This window comes from Rhinopithecus bieti, unplaced genomic scaffold (assembly GCF_001698545.2).
Source record: "Rhinopithecus bieti isolate Rb0 unplaced genomic scaffold, ASM169854v2 scaffold_14936, whole genome shotgun sequence".
Lineage (NCBI taxonomy): Eukaryota > Metazoa > Chordata > Mammalia > Primates > Cercopithecidae > Rhinopithecus > Rhinopithecus bieti.
This window is the reverse complement of record NW_016808811.1, coordinates 1,035,875-1,061,916: the sequence shown is the minus strand read 5'-3', so window position 1 is coordinate 1,061,916 and position 26,042 is coordinate 1,035,875. Positions and strand designations below refer to the sequence as shown.

General features: G+C 38.8%; 1 protein-coding gene across 1 annotated transcript in view; it reads left to right on the top strand.

The window, feature by feature from the left end:
- The window catches only part of ARHGAP42 (Rho GTPase activating protein 42), a 327,325-nt gene that overhangs the window by 74,184 nt on the left and 227,099 nt on the right, over window positions 1-26,042 (top strand). The window contains 1 exon segment of the mRNA XM_017887227.1: window positions 14,769-14,864. Coding sequence (XP_017742716.1) covers window positions 14,769-14,864 — 96 coding nt within the window.

Below are 26,042 nucleotides of genomic sequence, written 5' to 3'. Positions count from 1 at the left end.
GAGCAATGATCATACCGCTGCACTCTAGCCTGGGCAACAGAGCAAGACCCTGTCTCAAAAAATATATATGTTTTTGATACAATTTATCGTCTTAAAATGTGTGAACTGTGGTAAATAAAAATGACAGCACCTAAAATTTGTAGTGTTTGTAGAACTGATGATAAGAAGTTTTGGAGTAAACCAAAAATGCTTAGAGAGGTGAAAATGGCATATATATTTGTTAACTTTTTTAATTGAATGGTGACTTAATCATAGGCTGATTACATGCTGATTGATTAAAGCCTGGTATAAATTATGTGTATCATTTGTATGAAAGTCTTTATTATTTGCAGTAAGACGATAATTAGAGAAAGCGTGTCTTCCAAAGTTTGGAACGCTCTACAGCCAGACATAGTTGCACAAATTGACACAGTTGGAATTCCTCAGTTCTGGATGCTAGATAAAAATCTTCACTGTTCAGAATCACAGCAGGCAGTTGCTGTCTATGTCCAGATCATTGAAGTGCATACATGTTAGTGGCTCAAACAGCACAGCATTTTAGGTGAATGAATTTTACTTTGTGCTTAGTTTTTAGAATAAAAAATTGAGATTGATTGATTGATTGATTGATTTTCGAGACGGAGTCTTGCTCAGTTGCCCAGGCTGGAGTGCAGTGGTGCGATCTTGGCTCACTGCAAGCTCTGCCTCCCGGGAGATTTATTTTTATGCTTTCTGATCAGTATCATGAATCACCCCATAAAATAAAAATAGTGCTTTAAATATAAGATGCATATCTTCAAAGACATTTATGGATTTTTATGATAATCATTCCATGTAAATATTTAATACATTGGCAGTTAAAATAGTTACATGGTGAGAATATAGGAAGATCAATAAGAATGAGAGTTTTTAAAGTGAGAAAATGGTAAATAAGACATGAACATTATAAATGGTATTGTAAAAATGAGATTTTTATTTATTACTGAGCTAAATCCAGTATGGTAGAATTGCAGGCTTAAAAGGAACATCCACAGTTATTTAAGGTGGTATACAAAGAGGGTTGATTTGGACATGGCAGATTGAGATTCCTGTCCTGATTCTGTTGTTTGGGTAAGTCACTTAACCTTGAGCCTTAGTTTCTTCATCTGTAAAATGGAGATAATCACCTACACAGCTTATTTCCTCAGTAGGGTTCCAATGAGATAGGGGCTATAAATATTAATATGATTTGAAAAATCCCATCATGTGCATTTAAGGTGGTGAGATGGCTGTAGTAAGTCAGTCTCTTAAAAGTGGAACACTTGGAAGTTAAATTAGAACAGAAAAAGTCGTAAAATAGTATAGTTCACCAAAAATCATCATCTCTATTGTGATACCTTAAAATGGCATGGCTCTAAGGGTACATAATGAAATCTGCAATTTAAAATGCTGTTTTCCAAAATAGCTTCAAAATTGCTTTAGTGTGTCAAAATGGGGTAGGATAGCAGAAAAATGAAGTCTGCAAACATGTAGGATAATGAGTTTCTTGAAATCGACTCACAGAAAAACACTGTGTAAATGGAGAATAACGATCTTTGTGCCTTTACTTCCCTGGCAGCCCAGGCTCAACCCTGTTTGACAGTGTGCTTTCTTGTTTCTTTTTGGAAGGATGAGGCATGGTGCCAGCATTCATCCACATCTTGTCCAAGAGAGTGGTTTATGTATTCTTTCAGTTACCATTCATTATAAAATATTTCCAGTCTTTAAGAGAACATTAGTCATATTGCTATGTGAAAAGATTGTTTTTGCCATAACCATACTGTTCATATATAGCCATGACATTGTCTGATATTATACACTTCCATTTTTTTTTTTTTTTTTTGAGACGGAGTCTCGCTCTGTCACCCAGGCTGGAGTGCAGTGGCCGGATCTCAGCTCACTGCAAGCTCCGCCTCCCGGATTTACACCATTCTCCTGCCTCAGCCTCCCGAGTAGCTGGGACTACAGGCGCCCGCCACCTCGCCCGGCTAGCTTTTGTATTTTTTAGTAGAGACGGGGTTTCACCGCGTTAGCCAGGGTGATCTCGAACTCCTGACCTCGTGATCCGCCCGTCTTGGCCTCCCAAAGTGCTGGGATTACAGGCTTGAGCCACCGCGCCCGGCTTTATACACTTCCATTTGATCAAAGAAAAATCAATAAAAATGTAATAGTGAAAACCCAAATATGCTGTAACAATAAATGTAGCAACTTAAACTAGCCACTTAAGCTATAATCACATTCTAAGCTTGTTGCTCCATTTAAATTGTACTTGGGAAAGTTTTTAGAGGTTTGTGTGAATGTGTTAACTTGTTTCTTTGCTTGGGTAAACAGATTTTATTATTGGGTCTGGGAAAGTTTTTGTTAAGGTGTGCTGGAGCAGATATCTATTAACTACTGAGATGATACTTTTTTGAAGTTGTAGTAATAAACGCAGTCTTTGGAGGCAATATATGTATTGTATAACTTTTATTAATGATGCATGATGCTAAACAGCTGAAATGAAAATGCACTTAAGTAAATGATCAGTTTACCTTTTGGAATAGGGACAATTTGACTGTGATGATTTTTGTTGTCACTATAGTTTTTTTCCTTGATTGGCAGGCACTGTGGCTGCATCATAAAATGATGAGTTATCATTTTAGGTCCAGAGAAATAGGCTGATATGTAGGTTTAGTAACTGAGAGGAAATAACTAACATGTCTTTCCAGTCATTGGTCACCTCTTTAAAAATTAATAGTAATTATAATTATGATAGTTTATCAAGCTCTTACTATATGCTATGATGAACTCTAAATGCATGATTTTGTTTGCTCATCACCATGATCCTATGAAATAAGTATATTAATATTATTCCCATTTTATAGGTAGGTAAATTGAAACTTGCAGTGCTTAAGTAACCTAACTTGGCCACCTAGCAAAACAGAATTTAACTAGTAGTGAATCTGACACCAATATCCTCACTCTTAATATATTTTTAAATTAGAGCTATTTGTATTAGAAGGCTTTGCAAAGACATAGAGGCCCATGCCAGCCTTTTCTTTAATGATTTACATTTGTGAAAATTTTAGTGTTTTGTTTGTTTGTCTTTTTCACTGAATGCTCACTCCATCAAGCTTGGATAGACCACCAGAATCATTTTTATAGTGGATGTTTTACAAGGCAATGTTGAGATTGTAGGTTAGCAGGTAAAATGTCTGGGCTGCTTTTGTCGGCAGCCAGGTGTCCCCCACTCACCCCCACCACCCTGCAGCTTGCCAACAGATCTTTAACGAAAGAACCTTCTGGCCATTCTCTCTGGTTCCTCACATCTCATCTGCTTGATTTGATGTCCATATCTTAAGTCTGTGTTTGCTGGGGCTCTGGTTTTCCTCTCTTCTTCTTGGCACCTTTTATAGCTAGGGGCAAGCCTGTGTCTAGGCACCTGGCTTCTTATCTCTAATTGCTCTCTGCCAGTCTTAAGAAGGCCTTAATTTACGTCTCCTAAATACCCTGAATTCCCACATTCAGTTCTGTTTATTGACAGCTTCCTATTTTCAAGGTCCTGTGTTGGTGAAGTAAAGGCTGGAGGGGTTCTCTGTCCTCCACACCTTGCTGTTCAGGGAGAGTTATATGATTTGGACACAAAGAAGTATAATAATAAAGAGGGAACATTGTCTCGAGTATTTCAGTAGACATACAAAAGAGGAGGTAGAGTACAATAATGCAATATTTCTCAAAGATTTCTCCTGAAGTACATCTAATACGAGAGGAGGGGAAAAATACCCTCTCGGTAGTCTGGGGACATAGCCCAGACTGGCTGCCTCAGAGGAAATATCAGGTACAAGCTAATTCATATGAAATAGGCTTTGCCTGCAATATATGCATTTTAAAAATGGAAAACTGTGTAAAATTACTTGGCTTCCTTCTCCCCAGTTTTCAAATAAAAGTTGTAGCCCCAGGAAGATGCAAATAAGAGTGTCTATAGCTTTCTGAACCTCTGACTGCATACCATAAGGCACCCAACATTTGGTATCTGTAAATCAGCAGATACATTGCGCTGATTGGATTACCTAGGGTAACTTTAGGGTTACTTAATCTAGAAAGCGGCAAGTTTTAAAGGTACTTTAATAGGACTGAAATTAACCACATGCACCATCCTTAAGTATAGCCAGGAGGCTCTTGCAGACCAGATCTTGGTATCTTAATGTTATTGTAGCCCCTGGATGCTATGATGCAGATTTGCAGTCCTGCAGCTGTGCATACCTCTCTATTTGAAGATCACAGCAGATACAAAGGGCTGTTTCTGATGTGGAGAATGACTTTGTGGATGTTGAGAGAGTTAAGTTTAGATTGGTTTGTTTGGCTGGGATTTTGAGTTTGCAAAGAATAGTTTGAGAGAAACGATGAGTCAAAAAACATGAAGATGACATCCTTCACTAACCTAGTAGGTAACAGCTTAGTATGTCCTTTAAAATGAAATTAAAGGCTAGGTGCAGTGGCTTACCCCTATGATCCCAGCACTTTGGGAGGCCAAGGTGGGAGGATCACTTGAGGTCAGGAGTTCGAGACTAGCGTAGCCAACATGGTAAAACCCCATCTCTACTAAAAATACAAAAAAATTAGCCAGGTGTGGTGGCAGGCGCCTGTAATCCCAGGTACTCACAAGACAATCGTGTGAATCCAGGAGGCAGAGGTTGCAGTGAGCCGAGATTGCACCACTGCACTCCAGCCCAGGTGACAGAGCAAGACTCTGTCTCAAAAAAAAAAAAAAAAAGAAAAAAGAAAAAAGAAAAAGAAATTAAACTACTCATGATTTAACCACAAATGTATATGACACCAAGAAGGGCAGGGTGGAGAAAGGAAGCTGTAAGAGCTGGCAATAGGGTGACATGTGACATGAAACGTAAGGTAACACCAAATGTCCTTCCAAAGTCATTATCTTGGGTGGATGGATATGTTAGGTAATAAAAAGAAAAATGGGCTGCAACCGAGGCTAACATACTGAGGCTTTCCCTTACTGAATCTGTTGATAAGAGAGTGAGTTGTAAATGCTCAGCCAACAGTGGGAAGTGAGTGCTTGTACTGGGGCAGTAGTCGGGGGTGGGTAGGCAGACCAGGAAGTCCCGGCAAAGCAGGCCAGGCCACCCCTGAGTTAGGGAAGCTTAGGAAAACAAAACTCCTCTATATTGGGTAACTTAGTATTTGTAGTTAAAGAAAAAGAAAAGGGTAAGGGAGATATTTCAGAAAATGTTCCTTGGGGTGCCAGCATCTAAACTCAAATGACCACTTAGGAGTGGTTTGCGAAGAGATAACATAGATAGTACTTTACAAAGAGAAACAGTATTGAGGTAAAACATGGTGGCTAAAGACAAAGTTGTCTAAAGTCAAGAGTCTGAGGAAGAGAAATCTCAAGAGAGGGGGCAGAGGAATTGTTATTGAGGCAGAAAGAGACTCTGGAGAATGACATTGTGCCACTGTTCTTTACCCACCCATTTCAAGTTTTTTCCCCAGGGTAGGAAGATGGGTGGTTCATTTTATCCTTTGAACTTTCTATTTTTAACTTGGGTTGTAGCAAAGTGAAGTCTTTGTGGTTTCTCATTTTTAATTTTTATGGAATTTGTAGGTTTATAGAACCTGGATAAAATCTGGCCAAGTGTTGGTTCCTATTTGTTATTTTTAGGCTGAAATCTTCTGGAACTGCTTGCCAGACACATATCATTTATGGGATTACAAACCGTTTGGTCTTCATTAGAGGCCAGCACCACTATTTATTTTCACTGAAGCTCTCTTGAAGATAGTAATTTAATACCCAGATTAAATATGTTATGCTTACAATGAAAATATTTCATACTCTGTATTTGCCATCATAATAAATAATGGTTTAATAGTTAACATTTGTTGAGAATCAGTATTTCAAGTTTCTATTCTATACCAGACACTGTGCTGAGCCAGTTTTATGTAATATTCATGACAGTCTTGCAAAGGATTAACATCTTCCTTTTGCACTTGAGGAGCCTACGATTCAGAGGGGCTAAGTACTTGCTCTGAAACACATTGCAGTAAGTGGTGATCCCTGGATTGGCATCCATGTCTCTTTGACCCTTGTGCACACGTAGTCTGTGATATAAAAGAATGATTGTTTCTAATCAAAGGACTTCTTTCCAGATCTGAGCACCTTCGTCACATAAGACATCGAAAACAGATGCTTAACTTAATATGCCTGCCGGAAGAGTGGATGTATCCACTGCAAAATGGGATGCAGACTCTGAATACACTTCTGCTGTAAAAATGAATGAGACTGCCTAAAGCTGGGCTAATTTGATTTACCAATTTGAAGGTGCCCAAACAACCATGTTGTTCTAGCCTGGAATACAGCACATTAATGTAGTGACCTAGGGCGTAGCCTGTGCTTTTTCTGCATTTTCAGGGGAATGAAGAACAGCATCAGGTCTCCATGGTTCTCTGGTAATTCTGTCTCCAGTGACCTCCTGTAGACCTGCCCCTTGCTTCATGGCAGTGTTTCTCAAGGCCTTCAAGGAAAGAGAATTCCTTGATTTCCATTTCTGTTAGTTACTCAAATTTCCTTCAGCTCAACTCTCGTTTATTGAGTGACTGCTACATACCAAACTTTGTTCTGGGCCCTCTTAATGAGGGCTGATTTTTAACATCAGATAACCACTATTTTCTAGGCATGTATATAAAACAGAAGATAGCAAAGATTGTGTTTTAAAACTTTGTTCAGGTAAGTGATAGGAATGTTTTTTACTGACAAATTTCCATTGTGTTTTTCTTATACTTTGCCACACCCAGTATTCTTCTCTTCTGACTTTTCTCAGTTTAACAATCTGAACCTTACAATTCCTGAGAGCACACTAAAAACATAACTGCAGTTATTAAAAAAGCAAGGCTTACTTGATGTTTCCTTGACATATTCTGTTATGTACTTTACTCAGTACATTACTCTGCTGTGTAATGTACTGTGCTTTTTATTAAGGCTTTCTGTTATATTCGTGTGTATTTTTAGTACAACAAGCTTTTCGGTAGTTTATAGTGATTTTTTTTTTTTTTTTTTAAAGACAGTTTTGCTCTTGTTGCCCAGGCGAGAGTGCAATGGCACCATCTTGGCTCACTGCAACCTCTGCCTCCCAGGTTCAAGCAATTCTCATGCTTCAGCCTCACGAGTAGCTGGGATTACAGGCATGCGCTACCACGCCCAGCTAATTTTTTTGTATTTTTAGTAGAGGTGGAGTTTCACCATGTTGGTCAGGCTGGTCTTGAACTCCCAACCTCAGGTGATCCACACACCTTAGCCTCCCAAAGTGCTGAGATTACAGCGTGAGCCACTGTGCCCGGCTGTTTATAGTGAATTCTTAATGTTAAGAATGTTTTGCCAGTTAGTTTACATTTCTTTCTTTCACTCTTTTTCAGGTAGCTGCTTTCTATTAGGCACTAAGGGCAGAAAGAGATGAAGAATATATACCTACCTTCAAAAAGCCTAAAACCTAAGATGTTATTCAGTGTGTCATTAGAAAATAGAGGAATGAGCATACATTTCCTTTGTCTTTTTAAAATTTTATTTATTTATTTATTTGAGACAGAGTCTTGCTATATCACCCAGGCTGCAGTGCAGTGACATGATCTTGACTCACTGCAACCTCCGCCCCCTGGGTTCAAGTTAATTCTCCTGCCTCAGCCTCGCGAGTAGCTGGGATTACAGGTGTGTGTACTACTGTGCCCAGCTAATTTTTGTTTTTTTAGTAGAGATGGGGTTTCCCGATGTTTGCCAGGCTGGTCTCGAACTTCTGATTTCAAGTGATCCACCTGCCTCAGCCTCCCAACTTACTGGGATTACAGGCGTGAGCCACTGTGCCCAGCTCCATTGTCTTTTAACATGGTGTTTTATAATGACCATTTTATGTACATTTGCTACTAGATTATTCTATGCTCAGCATAGCTAGCTGTCTCTCATAGAGTCCAACACATGGAGTCTTGCTGTTTTAAAATTTATATAGCAGGTAAAGGATTCATTAAATATTATAAGGTTCACAGCCTTCCCAGTTCCTCTTCCTCTTCCTCCTCCTCCTCCTCTTCTTCTTCTTTCTTTCTTTTTTTGAGACAAGTCTCACTGTGTTACCCAGGCTGCAGTATAATGGTATTATCACAGCTCACTGCAACCTTGAACTCCTTTACTCAGTGATCCTCACACCTTAGCCTCCTAAGTAGCTAAGACCACTGGCACAAGCCACTACACCCAGCTGATTTTTAATCATTTTTTGTAGAGTTAAGGTTTTGCTATGTTGCACAGGTTCAGTTTCAACTCTTGGCCTACAGTGGTCCTCCTGCCTCAGCCTCCCAAAGCATTGAGATTACAGGCATGAGCCATGGTGCCTAGCCCCTCCCAGTTTTAATGCCCATCATTCTTTGGCGATTAACTATGATATGCCATGAAAGAGCATTCAGTTTGGGAAGCAGAAAAGCTATTCAGGTTGGAGTCCAGCTCTTAGACTCCAAGCAAGTTATTACTTAACTTTTCAGAGCACTGGCCCTCATGGCTTTGTGTAAGATTTAAGTATGTAAGAACTTTGAAAAAGTAAGACATCTTGCCAACACTATTGCTGTTGTTATTGAAAGCATACATTAAAGCTGCTTGTAAGTACTAAAACACTGTGGTCATCATCATTATTTCTGAAAGCGAATAACTCATGTTTTACAAGTGACTGTAAAAGCCACATTAGGGGCTTGTAAGAGTGTGAAAGGAAAGAAGGGAGGGTAAAAGACATCCAGGGGCTTGGAGTATTTACCCAATTTGCAGAAATTGATGGTTTCAACAAAGGAGCTGTTGTTTACAATGTAGGGTCTTGGATGCTTGGGTAGTATTCATAGATGGTAAAGTTTCCTACCATTAATATACTACTTAAAATAAGGTGGGTAGGTTAGGTTTACAAATCACTGAGATAAAGATGAAAGCATCACCAGAGAGTCCCAACATAATGGAGAGTTAAAGGCAGAGATAGTGTCACGTTGAAAGGGGTCAGAAAGAGCTTTTTGGAAAAAATGAGGACTTGAGGAGGACTTGAGAGAAATCTTGAAAAAAGGACTTTTTTTAAAACAAGAATGGGAAAAAAGTATGTTCTAAGTAGGTGAAGTAACAGTAAAAACATACGTACAAAAGAATAGCAGGCTTGTTTCAGACAATAACCAGTACCTTAGCTTGGTGTGAGTCTTTAGAGATATGGTTGAGTATGTACGTGGAAGCTACCCTTTGGAAGATTCTAGACATACTGTTTTCGTCTTCCTGGTACATTGTTGCATCTTTCAAGTCCCTGTTCTTAGTGAGTCTTCTCACAACTCTACCCCTGCACACTCAATCCAAACTGATTGTGCTTTTTTATTTGCCACCTTTATTTAAGGTCTGTGTGCAAAACTGTGTGGCAATGTGGTGAAGTGGGTATTCTGGAGCTGGCGCCCTGGGTATTTCAGCCCTGGGTTGAAATTTTGGTTCTGCTGTTTCCTAGCTTGTGTGACCTTGGGGAAGTCACTTAACTTATCTGTGCCTCAGTTTCTTAATCTGTAAAATGGGAGTGATGGCATCTAGTTCTTGTGGCTATTGTGAAGACTAATGGGTTAATTTATATTAAATGCTTACAAAAGTATCAGGTACTAGGTACTGTTATTAATCTCTGTCAAACAATTTATCGATCGCTCTCTGTTATGATTAATTACATGCCTCACCCCGCTATGGGACTGCGCCCTTTAGGAGGGAAGGATACATTCTATTTTAACCTTTGTATTCTCATTGCTTTATAATGTCTGCCTTCTGCATGGTTGTGAAAAGACGAGAATTCTACAACACATATATCTAGACAAATTGCTCCTGTGAGTCTTCCTTAGATCCAATCCCAGAGAAGCTGGATTTTAGGAAGAACTACCTTATACCACTGGTTGTACTTGTTCTGACATAAATATATATAGCCCACTTCCGTAACTAACACTGTAAAAGCAATTCCATTAACATCTCCAAAATAACAATAAGACCTCGGTTCCTAAGTCTTTGTGCAAGAAAAGTTTAACTAAATATTTATTTAATCATAGGTGTTTTGTATTCCTCTAATGAAATGAAGTTTTAATGTTTCATTATATAATCATGGAAGCTGTTGGTTAACTCTTTGATATGAAAACATTGTGGACTAATTAAAGCCCAGTATAACTTCTTTCAGGTTATAATGTGAATGCATGTGCCAACACTTGATGCTTAACTTTCAGTCAGGCAAATGGGACGGATGTGGTGTGTGTGTGGGGGGGCGGGGGTGGGGGCATGTAAAGCATCTTTACTGTATACAACTTGCTCACCAATAAATGAATGTTGGGTAATAATAGGGAGAGACACCTCTGTCTAAACTAGATTCTTTGATGGCATGGGATCTTTTGTCTTATACTTAAGAGAAAATTTGACTCTTTAGTATGATACTTTAAAATTCAACAACAAATTTAAAAAATTATTAGGTTTTGAAATAGAGGTTTTCTATTATGATATGGATGAACTTTATTTAAAAGATTTTAGAAACAGCTCTTCTGTTTTTTGTGCCTGGTCATGGTTTAGAAACTTTAGTTAGACAATTAGAAAATNAAATGAATGTTGGGTAATAATAGGGAGAGACACCTCTGTCTAAACTAGATTCTTTGATGGCATGGGATCTTTTGTCTTATACTTAAGAGAAAAATTTGACTCTTTAGTATGATACTTTAAAATTCAACAACAAATTTAAAAAATTATTAGGTTTTGAAATAGAGGTTTTTCTATTATGATATGGATGAACTTTATTTAAAAGATTTTAGAAACAGCTCTTCTGTTTTTTGTGCCTGGTCATGGTTTAGAAATTTTAGTTAGACAATTAGGAAAATATTGTGTCTCGTGTGATTTTAAATCAATGGGAAGATGTTGGGCTTTCTAATTCAGAATTGCACACTCAGTAGGGGATGGAGCCAAGATTAAAAGCATGAGCTGGATTCCTCATTTTAGAGATTGATCATTATTACTGCCAGAACATATCATACGTTCTTTACCTTGATGGTTTTTTTGACCTCATCATTACTTCGGCATTAGGAAAATGAGAAGAAATAGGAAGAAGATCAAGAACCGGAACACACTTGAAGTTGAAAATGTGTCATATTTGAGACTTCTCCTTCATTCGTAGAATTATCATTTGAACTAGTTGAGAGCCATATTTTCTTGTATAAACTTGTCTCTCATTATGCTTCTGGAAGGACTGTGAAAGGATCGTTCATGCATTCTTGATTCCATCAGGAGTTGAAATAGACACCCATCTCTTACACAGAAATGCTGAACAATAATGCTGTCATGGCTTGATGGCTTTGCAGTGTAGCAAGAAAATTTGAAATTGTTATCAACAGATTGTCTTGAGCACTTTCCAAGGTTATCTAAGGTCCAAGAGTTGCCATCTTCATAACTGAAATTTTTATTTTTCCTTTCTTAGATATTGAACATGGACACAATCAACATGTTCTGAGTGCTTTCTATGTGTTTGATGCTGTTCTAAGTTCTTTATCTATATTAACTCATTTTCTCCTCACCATAACCCTGAGAAGTGGTTCCACTTAACAGATGGAATACTGAGGTACAGAGAGGCTATGAAACTTACCCACAGTCATGACACTTAATTATTGCTAGAAACAGGATTCTAACCCAGTTAATCTGCCTTCAGTGCTCATACTCAGTAACTTGGCAGAGTAGCCTGTGAGTGGGCCATTGTGTTCTTGTTTGGAGATGGGAATTACTGTAGTGCATTCACAGTGATCTCTGTGAAGGGACAAAACAGATTACCTTTTTCGGTCAAGGTGCAAGGCCATGGAAAGTCAAGAACAGTCTGAGAAGAAATGGGAGATTGTGTCATGAGTTCCCTAGGACAGAGCTTCCAAATAGGCTAATCTGGGTTTGAGAGAAGTTCAGAAGAACTCTTGGTGGTAGCGAGGGGAGAGAAGGAATGATATCCATTGCAGGGTTCCCAAGCATCTTGATCTGCCCATGTATCCTCAGTCTCAACAATGCTGTAGGAATTACATTTGGGGCTTCAAATCCAGCAGAACATAAGGCCTTTATTTGTATACTACATATTTATTTGTATATTTGTATACTTGTACATTTGTATACTACATATTTGTATACTACGCATACAAATAAAGGGGTATTAAATGGAATGGTTTTCCTAAGTCTCAGGGAGAGCACCCAGAATTAAACATAAAACTGTCTAATGTGTGTTTAAAAAGAAAAGCCTGTCTGAAATTTGAAGTCGGTGGTCTACAGAATCGTCCTTGCTGAGTGTGTTGGTAGGTCCTTGGCTGAAAATGGTACAAAATGTGACCTTCATATTTGGAGACGTTTTCACCCTTGAGTGCCCACATTGATAGGTACTTGGACTTGGGGTTTCATGAATGTAGGAGCTGCCACAGTAAGTTCTGGGGTTATGTCTAGGCATAGGACCACAGTTATTCTGTTAAATAAAAATTATTTTGACATTTGTAAAAATGGTAAGGAAGACTTTATTCAGGACTATCACAACAGGTGTAAAGACTATGTCAGTAGATGAGAGAGATCTGGGTCAACTAAATACAACAAGAACAAGTGGGAATTTATGGCTAAGGAGCAGGATGTGGGGCATTGGGTGGATAGAAAAATGACTAAGAAGAGACATTGATGGGAGTAGGATTCTTGCTGAAGAAAGGTGGGGGATGAGGAATTTGAACAGATATTGAGGCTAGGGGATTCTTTCTAGACTGACTTAGTAGAATCCTTGCTAAAACTAGGCTCTGCAGGCCCAGCAAGGGTCAGGGACAAGGTGGACGCCTAGTCAAGAAGAGGGCTTGAAGGAGCCTGACTCAAATTTGGCCAAGGAGGGAGAATTTATCAGTTCCTATTGCTTGATTAAATGTAAGGACTCAGGTATTAGACTTGATCTCACGCAAGAGACACTGTTAAGTGAAGTATAGAGTGAATTCCAGAAAAGTCTGTTTTCTTATTGGTGTAGACATCTGTGAATGGGTTGACATAAATGATCAGAGTAGCTCTGAGAGATGGGATCTTTACGATTTTCCTGATGCTACACTGTGAAGTTGATTTATTTTTATTTATTAGACTTAAGTAGGGTTTATTAAGTGCCAGGCATGGTTCTAAATGCTTTGCAAATATTAACTCATATAATCCTCAAAACAATTCTATAAGATGGTTATGCCGTCTTCCCGTTTTATATATAATTATGTATTGCTTAACAACAAGAACACATTTTGAGAAAAACATCCTTAGGCTGTTTTGTCATTGTACAAACATCATAGAGTATACTTACACAAGCCCAGATGGTATAGCCTACTATTTATCTTTCCGTATGGTGAAGTAGGCTATCCCACCTAGGCTACAAACCTTTACAGCATGTTACTGTACTGAATACTGTAGGCAGTTGTAACACAATGGTAAGTATGTATATCTAAACATATCCACACATAGAAGAGGTACAGTAAAAATACGGTATAAAAGATTTAAAAAGAGATGCACCTATGTAGGGCAGCTACAGTATAGTCTAGTGGAACTACTGTGGTGTGTGTTATGCAGTGCTTGACTGTGTGAGGAAACAGAGGCCCAGAGGAGTTAAATAATTTGTCCAAGGTCACATAGCAAGTAAGTGGTGGGGCTTGGATTTCCACCCAGGCAGCCTGGCTCCAGAGTCTGCATTCTTAATCACTCGGTTAGGTTGCATCCTGGGCTGTTGACTCCCAGGGATTTACTTATTATTATTCTGGGCTTTTCTTTCTCTGCCCATAAATAAAGAATTCTTTTGCTAGGTTTAGTCAGACTCTGGGCCTTGTTCAGACTGAAGTCAGGATTGCAGAGTATGTTTAACTTGAGTCTCAAAGTTATTTGTAAACAGCCTTTCAGGTCATCTTTTACCTTCTTGACCAAAATCGTTAGTTTATTGATAAAAACACATTTTCTACTTTTCCACAGTTTGTGCAGAATATTATTGGTGACTCTTTCTAATCAACCGTTGGCTTTTTCCCCTTCACCAGCAAGCTCAGTAGTATTCCTTCTTTTTTCCCTTTTCTTTCTTTCTTTCTTTCTTTCTTTCTTTCTTTCTTTCTTTCTTTCTTTCTTTCTTTCTTTCTTTTTTTCTTTTTCTTTCTTTCTTTTCTTTCTTTCTTTCTTCTTTCTTTTCTTTTTTTTACGAAAAAATGCTCCATTAGCTGAACAATGAGAACACATGGCCACAGTGGGGGAACAACATACACTGGGGCCTGTTTGGCCAGGGGGAGATGTAGGGGGATGGAGAACATCAGGATAAACAGCTAATGCATGCTGGGCTTAATACCTAGGTGATGGGTGATAGGTGCAGCAAACCACTATAACACACGTTTACCTATGTAACAAACCTGCACATCCTGGCCATGTATCCCGGAACTTGAAATAAAATAAAATAAAAATGCTCCATTTATGGTCAGCGAGTGGTAGTTCCTTCATAAAGGCTTTGTTAAACTGGCTTTCAGATAATACACATCTGCCACCAAAACTCTCTTAAAGCAGTAAATCTCCACTGTATAGAACTGACCAGATCCATTTTCAGTATTTATAGTGTCTTTAAATTTTGGTTAAATTAGTCAAACTGGTATTTCAAAGGATTCTGGTTAATATAATACAAAATCAAAGTTATATAATGTTATATTTGGAAACTCATCAGGATTCAATGGAACCTCACCTTATGGATTTTTTGCTTAACTTTTAATTGCAGATCTGTCTATGGCAGTGCAGAAATTTTCCCAGTCATTACAAGATTTCCAGTTTGAATGTATTGGTGATGCTGAAACAGATGATGAAATTAGTATTGGTAAGTACTACTGTTTTAGAAAGTTCTACTTCTAATATTTATTTTACTGAAATCAAATAGACGCACACCTAAATAATAAACATCTAAAATATTTTCTGACTTTGACAATACTATAAGGGTGATTTTGGGGTTTCTATGGAAGAATTTTTTTTTTTTTGGAGACAGAGCCTCGCTCCGTTGCCCAGGCTGGAGTGCAGTGGTACAATCTTGACTCACTGCAACCTCCGCCTCCTGGGTTCAAGTGGTTCTCCTGCCTCAGCCTCCTGAGTAGCTGGGATTACAGGCACCTGCCACCATGCCAAACTAATTTTTGTATTTTTAGTAGAGACAGGATTTCACCATTTTGGTCAGCCTGGTCTCGAACTCCTGACCTCAGGTGATCCACCTGCCTCGACCTCCCAAAGTGTTGGGATTACTGGCGTGAGTCACCGTGCCTGGCCTAAAGAAAATATTATAAATTGCTTAAAATCGAAGCTCTGTTTTTTTTCCCCCCCCCATAAGGAAATGACTGAATCATGCTATAACTCAGGTCATCCCTGCTTTTAATTATTCATTCAAACAAATATATATTAGGTATCTACTATTAAATTTACCAGGCAAAATGGTTTAAAAAATTACCTTACTATTTTTTTCTTCATACTGGTTTCTTTTTTAACTTGAATATTTGTTTTTAAAGAAAACAAATCAGTCACGATTCCCTAAACCCGTGTTCTTGCAGGATGCAGAACATTACCAGGAATCAGGAGACTTGAACCCTAATCTGACGTTGCCTCAGTAATTTGGCAATCTGTCTCTGGGGAAAGCATGCTCCTTTCTGAATCAGAAGGATTCATCTCCCCTAAAATGAAGAGGTCATGTTATATGATCTCTGAAGTTTTATCTGTCTCTGACTTTCTATTGTTTGAAGGTCTGATTCTTGTAACTCCCTCCACCGCCACCTTTTAAAGACCCCTCCATTTTCCAGTTTGTAGATGTGTGGTCCCTTCATAGGCTGGATTCCAGATATGTCATTTAATGAAAAGAGTATATAAAATATGTATGTATATTTTAGAGGATATTACTAAGTGTACCCTACTTCCAGGTATAAAAATACGATATTACAAATGCTGAGAACAGTGACTCCCAAACTTTAATGTCTATAGGAAACACCTGGAAATTTCTTTTTTTTTTTCTTTTTTTTTTTGGGAGACAGAGCCTTGCTCTGTCACCCAGGCTGGAGTGCAGTGGTGCGATCTCAGTTCACTGCAACCTCTGCCTCCCACATTCAAGCAATTTTCCTGCCTCAGCCTCCCAAGTAGCTGGGATTACAGGTGCCCACCACCACGCCCAGCTAATTTTATTTTTGTATTTTTAGTAGAGATGGCGTTTCACTACGTTGGTCAGGGTGGTCTTGAATTCCTGACCTCATGATCCACCCACCTCAGCCTCCCAAAGTGCTGGGATTACAGGTGTGAGCCACTGTGCCCAGCTGGAAATCTTATTAATTGCGGGTCTTGGGTTGCATGTAAGATTCTCATTTCTAATAGATTTGAAAGTGATGTCCATGCTCCTAGTCCATGGACCACGCTCTGAGAAGCTGGGATTTATAATCCCCTTCATACCTTTCCACAATCACATTCCTCTTCTTCCTCTGCCCTTTCTTTTTCTTCTATAGTTCTACCAGTTATGTCTGTATTTCTAGACAGTATATTTTATTAGCTTTGACTATCTAAGTAGCAAGTCCGAGCACAGACCTCACTGTGAAACAAAAAGGCAATGTTACCCCCACAAAAAAAGGCTCTCAGGAGAAGTTAAGCTGAATGAGTTTCGGCTTCAATGTGTGGCTTTAGCTTGCCTGCATTCACAAGAGTCCTTTTGGAGAAATCTCTGGGCAGGGTACAGAGTCCTTAGACAAGCTCTCTGCATATGAAATTTACACGATACATACATCATTGTGATCATATTGGCAGTCTTTCTGAGCAGATACATGCCAGGTGGTCACTCTCTTTGCTTGCTTTTTTAGGAGTGTTAGTTAATTTGAGGGGAGGGTGGAGTGGCTGGTCTCCTTTGGCCCTCAGTTTTGTGATGAAAGATGGTCCCAGCCATGCCTGTCACTTACCTGAGGTATAGTTAAAGTGTCTCCAGGAATAAGGGAGAGCCCTCCCACATGCATGACATCTTCCTCCTCACAGGAGAGCTGGGGAAGGGCAGCATTAGGGATCATGCACTGCCAACATTTGGAACAATAGTGGTCATTTTGCTTGTCATTTCTTGACATTTGTGTTATAAATGTCTGGTCCTCAACACAGGCTTTGTAGTATACACTTAGGTAAAAGCCTAGATTATGTAACTAAAATACAAATATATTAGCATTATTATTTAGAAAAGCTACACCCACATATTTACATAACAGTTATTTTCACTTAGTTGTTTATTTATTTTGAGACAGAGTCTTGCTCTGTCACCTAGGCTGGAGTGCAGTGGCATGATCTCGGCTCACTGCAACCTCCGCCTCCTGTGTTCGAGTGATTCTCGTGCCTTAGCCTCCTGAGTAACTGGGATTATAGGTGTATGCCACCATGCCTAGCTAATTTTTGTATTCTTATTAGAGATGGGGTTTCCCCATGTTGGCCAAGCTGGTCTCGATCTCCTGACCTCAGGTGATCCACCTGCCTTGGCCTCCCAAAGTGCTGGGATTACAGGTGTGAACCACCGTGTCCAGCCTTCACTTAGTTATATTAAGCTATAAATTCCATGGAGGCAGAAGTCAGATTTTTTTCTTTTTTAACCCTTTTGGCCTTAGTACTTGACTCAGATCCTCACAGTAGACCCTCAGATAAATTGTTGAATAAATGACATAATTTTCCTTATAAACTTTAATTTTTTTCACTTATATACATATTTTTCAAATACAATGATATATATAATTTGGTATTTTTTTCTTTGGAAAGAGGATTATAGCAAATACTCCTGGGTTTCCACAGATGATATAATTTTAATGACTTCATGAATTTATTTCATCAGGTTCATATACATGAATTTATGAAATAACCCTATAGTATGTTCAGGTTACTTCTGGTTGACCCTTTGCCTGTTATTGTTAAGAGTACAGTAAACATCTTTCTGTATGTTTCCATTTCCATTAAGCTTCTTACGTAAAAGTCATCTTGAAGTCACATATGCATGTAGTAATTGCAGATGTAGGGTTTTTAATCACTGTGCTGTGCAACCTTCTAGGCAGATGTTAGATTATTTCCCCAAGTTGTAGTGAACTTGATAGCTCAACAGTGGCTTGTTTGACTCTTTCCACTTTGGCTAATTGAACATTGTTGTGCAGCTGTTGCAGATTAGATTTGAGAGGTGTGAATTGATCAGCAGGTGAAGGCTTACAAGCAATGAATATTACATTACATTCTAATGCTTATATGGGCTTTGAGAAGTTAAATCTCAGGTTGGAGATCAGGAGATGAAGAATCTACACAAGTAGATGTAATGTTGCTTGCTAATTCTAAATCAGGAGACTTATTATGCAAAGATCCCCTTTGCACTGGGAATCTGATTTAAATAGCAATGCTATTAGGAAAACTTAGAGCAAAATGACTTATAAGTATAAAATATTTCTGGAACAACACCTGTAAAAATATAGATATGTTTCAATATCCTATTCAACACTTTTTACCCTTTACCTGAGCTCCTACATACACTCTAAATAGGTAAAAATAAATTGTGTAGATAATAAATAAGTAGTAGTAAGAGGCTCTGAAGAATCATTGCTGACATGGAAGATTATGAGATTATCCCAAGCTGTTCTACCAAGGACAAGGAACTGGAAAATGTATCCCTGGGACTAACGTGTGTGTCTGGAGTGGGTGGAGGACAAGGATCACACTTACCCTCCTTCACTGGCTTCAATTCTACATGGGAAGGTACAGCGTTTCCGCTGTCTTTGCCTTGTTGAAGCCTGAGTTCCAACGACTTCGTTGTTGCTCTGATTTAATGAAAGGGGAATGAGGTAGGGACAACTGTGACTCTGAGCAGCGAGCAGTAGCCCCACCACACTCAGCTGGAGTAGGCTTGAGACCTACCGATGACATAGCCACAAAATCCTGTGACTTACAAAGAAGCTCATCTTCTGTATGTGGGTCATGTCAGTGCAAAAGGACTTGAAAAGTAAGACATTGTCAGGCTTTCTGTGTGTAAGGTGTGGTGGGAATGGGTAGGAAGGCAATAGGAAGATGAATAAAGATGTCTGCTTTCATTGTGCTTACAGTGGAAGAGGATTAAAAAAAGGTTGGGGGCAAAGTAAGGAAGAGAAGGTGGTGTTACTATATCAGTGTCATTGCCTAATTATGCAAGTAGTTCTGGGAGTGTGTTTGATGTGTAGGCCCATGTCTGGCCTGTACATCTGCCCCAACCCTTTACCAGTTCCCTCTGCCCCTACCCTTTTGGCCTGTGCTTGCTGGGTTTTTTGTTTTGTTTTGTGCCAGTGACACACTGCTGCTGGCTTGGAAGGAGGCAAAATGGAATTCGTTGTTCAAGATCCAGTGGGGAATTCCTGTGGCTCAGAGAGTAGGTCAGGACTGAAGTCCCAAGCAGGGTAGTGTCCTGTACTTTTTTTTTTTAACACCTCCCTTTTCATTGAAGAGCATCAAGAGGCCATTGCCCTCCCTTCTCTAAGGATAAATGAGCTGCAGGTGAGCTTTAGCCTTTTCCCTTTCATCTGCTCACTGCAGTGCTCGGTGAGTGGGCAGTGGCCTATTGAGCCCATCCACTTAACTTCCCACAGCTGCACTAACTGCCCACTTTTTATTTGGCTTTGGTTTTTTGAACTAAGGAAGACATTGAGTTAGGAGTACAGTGCTAGACACGTGGGGCTCAGAAATCGGTGATGGAGGGGAGGAAAGTGACTATAATCCGGTATAAGATAGATTCAAGCCACCTCTCATATCATACATTTATAGGGGTAGATCAAATAAAAATGGTACCATTATGTAACTATAATTACACAAAGTAATATGTATGTAAATACAAAAACAATACTCATTGCATCAGTCCTGGAGCACACTCTTGCATGGGAATTGATAATGTTCCAACATGAGTTATTTATCCAGCCTTAAAACTTTACTGATAGGAAATAAAAGGTTATTTGTGTAGAAACTAAAATCGTATTCTTTTGAAAACACTGTTTATGGTGGGTTAGTTTAAACGGCTGGATGTCCAAGATCTACTGAAAGTCCAAAGATACTACTATGAACCTGCCTATGAGATGGGTTGTTTAGCTACATTGATTTAGCACATTAGTATATAGGATAATAAAAGACTGTAAGTCTTAGCACATCCCTTGAGAATTTTTATCCACACCAAAGCTGTAGTATGCAAGTTACTCTATTTTGTTTTGTGTTTAGTACTTATAATTTGAAATCATTTTAAATCAAAGATTAAAAATGAGAAAACCTCTAGGTTTTTTAAAAATTTAGATATTGTGGCGGGGTTCAGTGGCTCACTCTTGTAATCCTAGCACTTTGGGAGGCCGAGGCAGGTGGATCACCTGAGTTTGGGAGTTCGAGACCAGCCTGACCAATATGGTGAAATCCCATCTCTACGAAAAATACAAAATTAGCCGGGCGTGGTGGCAAATGCCTGTAATCACCCAGCTACTTGGGAGGCTGAAGCAGGAGAATAGCTTGAACCCCGGGGGGTGGGGGGTGTTTTGCGGTGAGTTGAGATCGCGCCATTGCACTCCAGCCTGGCCAACAAGAGCAAAACTCCATTTCAAAAAAAAAAAAAAAAAAAAAAAAAATTAGATATTGTTAGTCAAACTGAATTAGTGCCAATAAAAATGTTAGTCATTAATATGAGGCAAAGTTTATTCATTCTATGTAATCTTGGAAACCATTGGAAAGTCCAGTTGCAATTGTGCATAAACAGCTTGGTTAGTGATGTTGTATGATGACCTAGACTCTGAGGAAAGTCTTGAACAGTATGAGCTTTGGACTCAAGAGATTAAACATTTACCAAGAAGGAGAGTCACTTTGCTAGTAAATATTTTTGGTGGAGACTTCATTCCTTTAGACACACCTAAACAGAAAATTCCTGTGGTAGTGACAGGCAATACACTACCATTTGTCAACTAAGGTAATAGCTACAAATTCTGAGTGGAGAAATGAGTCAGTCAATTAGGTAGTTCGAATCAAACTGTATTTTTTAACAGTCCCCCAGCTATTTCTGACATAACTAGTGTATAGCTGGTCCCTTGTTTATTCCATTTTGAATGCAGATATGCAGACATAGCAACAAGGATAGTGCTTAATAGTTAGCATCAGCCAGGCATGGTGGCTCACCCCTGTAATCCCAGCACTAGCACTTTCGGAGGCCTAGACAGGCAGATCACCTGAGGTCAGGAGTTCAAGACCAGCTTGGTCAACATGGCGAAAACCCATCTCTTCTAAAAATACAAAGATGAGCTGGGCATGATGGCACATGCCTGTAATCCCAGCTACTCGGGAAGCTGAGGCAGGAGAACTGCTTGAACCCGGGAGGTGGAAGTTGCAGTGAGCTAAGAATTCACCATTGCACTCCAACCTGGCCAACAAAGCGAAACTCTGTCTCAAAAAAAAAAAAAAAAAAAAAAGAGCACGAAGAGATGTTGCATTTTTAAAAAGAAACTTTTGTATGAAAATATTTGTACAAATTGTATATGTACTGATTGATGGATGAGAGCTCAAACCTGAACCAAGTTTTGTGTACAGCACTGGCTGAGGTGCACCTGACATTTTCTTGTTCTGTCTTTAGGAGAATGTGTTGAAAGGTGAAGGTATAGGAGGTTAAAATAGTGACAATTCAAGTCACAGGAGCTTTACTATGTCTTCCTGTGCTGGCAGTGCTTTGCTGAGGTGCAAATATTTATTGTTAGTTACCTCTCTGAGTCTGGGTGTGCATCAGTGAGTTACTGTGGTGAGGTGACTCACCTTGATTTGTAGATAGAAACCTGAGAGTGATCTTGGATACCTGATTTGAGGGTGTCAAGAAGAAGTTTTTCAAGGGAGTGGCTGGAAAATCTCCTTCAGTTTCTTTGTCAGAAGAGTGACTGTGTAGAAAAGGCATAAAATTTTCACTTACTTTGAAGATGCATCTGTTAGGTCAAATGGAAAGGTAATATTTGATTCTGTTTCCCAAATGAGAAGTAAGAATGTAGTCTAGGGTGGGAAGTATGGGAAACAATTTACTTTATGTATTTTGAAAGGATTCCTCTATAGTATAGAAACCCTTTGAGAGACAATTGCCTTTGTTTCAGGTTAAAAATCGTAACTGCCATAATAAATGCAGAAAATACATTCAAAAGATCATTAATAATTTTTGTTGCAAAAGGGCCTATTTTCTTTTTTGACTTAAACTAATTCAATGATTAAATTATTGAAAATGCTTCTGTGAAAATTTTCTTCAGAATTTGGTCGTGAGCTACAAATATGCATTTTTACAGTTTACTCTTAATATTTGTCTAGTGATACTGTCCTACAAAAGGTAGAACTGGGCGGATGTGTTAGCTCACATCTATAATCCTAGTGCTTGCAGAGGTCATGGCGGGAGGAATGCTTGAGACCAGGAGTCCCAGGCCAGCCTGGATGAGGCCCCAGTTCTATAAAAAGTAAAAATTTAGCCAGCCGTGGTGGCACGCACCTAAAGACCTAGCTACGCAGGAGGCTGAGGCTGGAGGATCCCTTGAGCCCAGAAGTTGAGGTTACATTAAGCTATGATCACACCACTGTACTGCAGCCCGGGTAACATGTTGAGACCCTGTCTCTTAAGGAAAAAAAAAAAAAAAAAGAAAGAAAAGGTAAAGTTGTTTGTAGCCATGAGATTCTTCTTGGGCATTTTTAGGAAAAATTTCGAAACCAAAGGCAATGCCATTATCAACCACAACTGAACTCTTCTAAAAGAGACCTGTGATACTTTATTAAATTCAAGGAAGTAAACTACCTTCTCATTTGCTAAATCAAAAACAATATCCATCAGTTTTTACAGATCCTCATTACAACCACTTAAATGTGGTTATATAAATCAGGAAGTTGTGTATTAAAATGGAACATTTCTAAATGCCTAAATTGTTTATACAAATAACATTTTCTTTTTAACTCTGCAGAGGAAGCATATTTTACTTTTTAATAGCTCTCAGTTGGACAATTGTATTATTGTTTTCCTTTTTTTTTTTTTAAGCCACCCTTATTTTTGTACCCACACAGAAACCACCCACAATTAATGATTGAAGCAGCTGGGAAAGTTGCACATTTCAGGTGGTGTTCCTCTCTTAAAGAAAACATGCTACTCGAGAGAGATACTTTTATCATATTAGCTGTGTATTTTGAAGTGCTTTATTTGACTTAATTTGAAATTCCAAAAAGCTTAGGTGCTTCATGTTTCAGGCTTTGAGTAAAAAACAACCTGAAATCTTATCATGTCACAAGCCTAGAAAGACATTTACCTTTTAACTTATTGATAGACATTAATCCCCTAAAACCTCATTTCTTTTTTTGTGACTTTGTTCTGCCCAACAAAAAATAGCCCAGTCTTTTGTACAGAAGGCTCACTTGCTTATTACCTGTAGCAAATTATATGCTCTTTGAGGTCTGACAGTTTTACTTGTATTCCTGTTCCTTCATAGTACTTTAGGGCTTTATTTGTAGCAAAGATTTAATAAATATTTGTTGAGTGAATAACGCCCCCTGCAAAACCTATTAAACTTTTACAGAAATGAATCACTTTAGGGTAAATAGAATTTTAGAGCCTTACATGAAAAATAATATATGCATTGGCTGGGCGTGGTGGCTCACGCCTGTAATCCCAGCACTTTGGGAAGCAGAGGCAGGTGGATCACCTGAGGTCAGGAGTTCAAGAGCAGCCTGACCAACATAGAGAAACTAAAAATACAAAGCTGTCTCTACCAAAAATACAAAATTAGCTGGGCTTGTGGCACATGCCCATAATCCCAGCTACTCGGGAAGCTGAGGCAGGAGAACTGCTTGAACCTGGGACGCGGAGGTTGCAGTGAGCCGAGATTGCTCCGTGGCACTCTGGCCTGGGCAACAAGAGTGAAACTGCATCTCAAACAAACAAACAAAAAACCCATATATATATAACTATATATATATGTACTTACTTGAATATATCTACTATGGTCTTTTCAGTATGCTAATCTAAATTTTCAGAGGGTAATAGGTCGTATATTTACACACATGCGTATACATATGTAATTTTTACATGTACTTTAGAATCATTTAGAACAAGTTTTTGGCTGGGCGTGGTGGCTCACACCTGTAATCCCAGCACTTTGGGAGTCCGAGGCAGGTGTATTACCTGAAGTCAGGAGTTCGAGACCTGCCTGGTCAACATGGTGAAACCCTGTCTCTACTAAAAATAGAAAATTTAGCCAGGCGTGGTGGTGTGTGCCTGTAGTCTCAGCTACTTGGGAGTTTGAGGCAGGAAAATTACTTGAACTTGGGAGTCAGAGGTTGCAGTGAGCCGAGATTGCACCACTGCACTCTAGCCTGGGGGACAGAGTGAGACTCCATCTCAAAAACTAAAAAAAAAAAAAACAATTTTAAAAAATATTTATAAATATTAAAATAAATTTTAAACCAGAGCTAAAATTTATTATCTTTTACATTTGTTCAATATTTATTGACTACATGTTATGTGACAAGAACTGTGCTTATGAAAAAGGTGGTCCAAATTTTGCCTCATGGAGTATACAAACTAAAGGATAAGGTGGTAACAATACCCCTCTTTTAAAATAACATGACTTTAAAAAAGTCTTATTTCAGGGAGGTGGATAGAGAGTCAAGGAGGACTTTTATCTATGGTTAGTGAAAAATAATCTCAACAAAATAATTAGATAGTGGAATAAATGTTATGACGCATGCTAATTTGGGATGCAGAAATATATACTTGATCCTAATTATTTGCAAGTTTTATAGTTTTGAATTAACATATTCTAAAACGTATTGGTAACCCCAAAAGCAATATTGCTGGCGCATTTGTGGATATGGGCAGAACAGTGATGAAGCTGGTGCACCTGACCCACCCAGGATCCACTCTATGAAGCATGGTGGAGTGTTATTGAAGACTAATAATACGATAGGTTTTTTGCTTTTCTGTAAGAGCGACATTGTTAAAGCCAAAGGCCGATAGGGATTAGAGTCAGAAACCGGCTTTGTAGCTTTCTCTTGCCTCCCTGTTAAACTTGTCTGTGCCTGCGTTTCCTGGTTGTACAACTCATTTATTCAGTAAATACTCAAGTATCAACCAGATCTAAGCCACAATGAGTGGCACAGGTAGTTTAAATTTTTTTTGGAAGACACCAACATTAAACAGCCAATGACAGTGAAGTCACAATTGTTTTGAATGGTGTAAAAACAAAGCTTATTATGCTAAGAGAACATAGTCAAGATAGACTAGGCATTGTTGGGTGCCTATTGGTTAACATCAGACTCTAGAAAAATAAGTGATGGCCCTTGTGGGTGTTATGTGCACAGCTTGCACTTTCGTTAATTGGAAAGAGGTCACTAGTAATAGATCATTTCTCAAAGTTCAGCCCACTGGCCCTGTTTTTTTGGTATTTTCCTAGTTTTCTTTGTGGAGTTTCTCTACCTTATGTTGAATATACTGTAATATAAATTCTTCATCAGCTTTAAAATAGCCTTTGAGGATGGTATTGTACCATAGGTGTTTTCTTGTTGTGAAGTAGTTTACCTCTTTCTCTCTGGGAGTTGCATTTCTATAGTTCTAGGATCTTTCTCTGACTTTCTTTATGTACATGTGAGGGTGAGGAGGAACAACATGAGCTAATTTTTTTTTTTTTTTCTGAATGATCAGAAAATGCTACTTCTGACTTAGAAATGTTGGCTTGGTTTTGCAAATCACAAATTTAGTATACTGGAGTGGAAAGAGACTTTGGTGAGCATGGGAGATAATGCTGATGTTTTCCTTTAGACCCAGGGGTGAAATGATTTTCTGAAGTCACATGGGTACCAGAACCTTGATAACTGGCTCTTAGGTTGTGTACTTTGACTTTGAGGTTACTTGTTCATTCACTCAGTAAGTATTTACCAAGCACCGCGAATTTATCAGGTACCATGTTGGGTGCTGAAGATACATCATTGTGCAAAACAGAAATAAATCCTCACCCCAAGGGGGTTTGTATTC